At 54.7% G+C, this 2,865-nt stretch overlaps 1 protein-coding gene across 1 annotated transcript; it reads left to right on the top strand.

Annotated features, from left to right (window-relative positions):
* Nucleotides 1-568: 568 nt before the first annotated feature.
* Nucleotides 569-2,291, top strand: LOC123081952 (probable galacturonosyltransferase-like 4). Its single transcript, XM_044504436.1, has one exon. It carries the CDS (start codon nt 750-752, stop codon nt 1,788-1,790), a length of 1,041 nt encoding a protein of 346 aa, XP_044360371.1. The 5' UTR covers nt 569-749; the 3' UTR covers nt 1,791-2,291.
* The last annotated feature ends 574 nt before the right edge of the window (nt 2,292-2,865 follow it).

Below are 2,865 nucleotides of genomic sequence, written 5' to 3'. Positions count from 1 at the left end.
ATCAATGTCGGCCGTTGCATGCTCTAGGCCGGCATGAATGGGGCGCGGGCGTTTGATGAAAAGTGGGGAAGAGGCGGGTGGGGGCTTTTTTTTCTGGTGGGTCAGTGCGGTTAGACACAGGCGTGGCAGCGGTTCGGATGCCTATAAAGCGTCCTTTAGTTTGTCTCTAGTTTACGGGAAAAAGTACGCTCAGGCTGTTCAATAGACCGAGACAAACCCGCGTTTGGAACTTTGGATGACATAACACATTTGAATCGCATGGTCCGGACGTACGTGGATGGCTTGACGGTGAGCCTTGGAGATGTCCTAATGTTGTCCCTGTTTCTAATTAGACAGTAGCTCGGCAAAGCATTAATTTGGAGTCAACTGAAAGCCAATCCATATTACTCCATGTCGACACCAAATGCATGGAAATGATCCAACTATAGGTAGTAGAGCCACATCTTATTGGTGCCACCACCTTTTTGTCCGTGCTCCTACCTTCCCTCCCAGCCGCCCACCACCCCCATCCATTGCCACCATGTTTGTCCCTTCTCCTCTTCACCTTACACTCTCCTTTCTCCACCGTTTTGATGGTGGCCCCCCTCCCTTCCTAACCCCGTCCCTACCATTGCCAGGGACCAGGGTGGCCACCTTCTCCGTGCCCTCTTCCCTGCCGCCGCCGTTGTCGTCATTGGTTTGCCTTGCCGGCGACAACCACCCGGCCACCCTTCAATTGTATCGCCCGCTGCGCTGGTCGGACACACACGATGCTTCCAACCGGCTGTGTCGTCGTCATTGCGCTCCTCGTCCTGCTCGGAGACGCGGCGACCGCCGTCGCTGGCATCCGGGTCGACCCCGCTATGATGATCCGGCAGCCGTTGGATTCCATCCCTACCTTCCGCGAGGCGCCCGCCTTCCGCAACGGCGCCGAGTGTGCCGGCGGTGACAAGGTGAACGTCGCCATGACGCTGGACGCTAACTACCTCCGCGGCACCATGGCCGGCGTGCTCTCCATCCTGCAGCACACAGCGTGCCCCGAGAACGTGGTGTTTCACTTCCTCGCCGCCCGGATGGACGGTGACCTCGTCGCCATGCTGCGCGCGACCTTCCCTTACCTGGACCTCCGCGTGTACCGATTCGATCCATCGCGCGTCCGGGGACGTATCTCCCGGTCCATCCGCCACGCGCTAGACCAGCCGCTCAACTACGCGCGCATCTACCTTGCCGACACGTTTCCCCCCGACGTGCGCCGGGTGATCTACCTCGACTCCGACGTGATCGTCGTCGACGACATCCGCACGCTCTTCTCCGTGGACCTCGCGGGCCACGTGGTGGGCGCACCGGAGTACTGCCATGCCAACTTCACCAACTACTTCACGGACACATTTTGGATGGACCCGGCGCTCAGCGGGACGTTCCACGGGCGGCGTCCGTGCTACTTCAACACCGGCGTGATGGTGATGGACGTGGACCAGTGGCGCACCGGCGGGTACACGAGGCGGGTGGAAGGGTGGATGGCCGTGCAGAAGCAGAAGAGGATCTACCACCTCGGCTCTTTGCCGCCCTTCCTTCTGGTGCTCGCCGGAGACATCCAGGGCGTGGACCACCGGTGGAACCAGCACGGGCTTGGCGGCGACAATGTCAAAGGGCGGTGCCGGGGCCTGCACCCGGGACCCATCAGCCTGCTGCACTGGAGCGGCAAGGGAAAGCCGTGGCACCGGCTCGATGCCCGGCGGCCGTGCACCGTCGACTACCTCTGGGCGCCCTACGATCTCTACCGGCCATCGTCGCCGGTACTCGAGGAGTGAGCGGCACCTAAGCCATACGCTAGAAGAGCTAGCGTACCAATCAGTTCGTACGTGCATGCGTGCAAAGAGAAAAAGGAAGAAAAAAAAGAGGAAATTCAACGAGAGATGTTGATGCATGCATGCATGTCAAATGCATCTCTTCCTATCACTTGCTGGATTGAAATGTGCACACGCAGTTGAACGAAGGGTGGTAGAAGAAGAGAAATGATCGGTGCAGTTTCTTGGGGTGTTGATTTGGGAGATAACTTAATTAGGTGGGTGCAAATTGCTTTTTCTTTTGCCTTTTTCTTGGTTATTATCTCCCTTGGGTGGTTCTTGTTTTGTTCTGCTCTTCATCGTTTTGTATAGGTCATGCTATAATTTTAAAAGATTAGTGTGCATGGTGGGAGACGAGGGAAATTGGTGCTCAAGAATATGTATACTATTGGTGGTGTATATATCAGTTTATGTTTATACAAGGACATATCATAAAAAAAGAAACAACTAATGTTGATTGGAATCTTATTTGCCTCATAAGGCTACTTTGTTTTTTGAAATATTTTTATAAAAGGCGGAATACAATTACGAAAGACTACAACTCATTGCGAACAACAATTATAGTATCAATACCACACCCAAACTAATCCGGAGAGAAGCCACCGCACACATTACAAACACAACGCAAAGGAACCTGTCTTGACAGCAACAAGGCCACTTCTCGACGTACACCGATCACCTCAAAGAGTAACAACTTTAACCAGACTTCCCTTGCCGACGGACCAAGCAGCCTTGATTACCGAAAGAAGATTGCGAGTGGGTGGAGGGACTCGGTTGGCCCCGAGAAAGGCACCATCTTGGACTCACCAGCATCGACGTACATTGCGCCCAAAAACTCTACTCAGACTAGCGACACGGATTGGAGGACCGCATCACCGAACCTCCAAGCCATGTTTGCACGATGCTCCCAATTGAGGAACGCCTCCAGGATGCCGCCATCGTCGGTCCAAGACCTAGGCTTTCGCCTGGGGACATCAACCCAAAAAAGAGGGTGAGATGCTGACACACCTAAGTGATGCATTCATGAAGGGAAACAACA

This window comes from Triticum aestivum, chromosome 4A (assembly GCF_018294505.1).
Source record: "Triticum aestivum cultivar Chinese Spring chromosome 4A, IWGSC CS RefSeq v2.1, whole genome shotgun sequence".
Taxonomy (NCBI): Eukaryota; Viridiplantae; Streptophyta; class Magnoliopsida; order Poales; family Poaceae; genus Triticum; species Triticum aestivum.
Note: the sequence above shows the minus strand (reverse complement) of the source record. Positions and strands in the feature narration are given on the sequence as shown.

Excerpts from the sequence above, each read along its gene's own strand:
- LOC123081952 (XM_044504436.1), top strand. The coding sequence starts at position 750 with ATGCTTCCAACCGGCTGTGTCGTCGTCATTGCGCTCCTCGTCCTGCTC.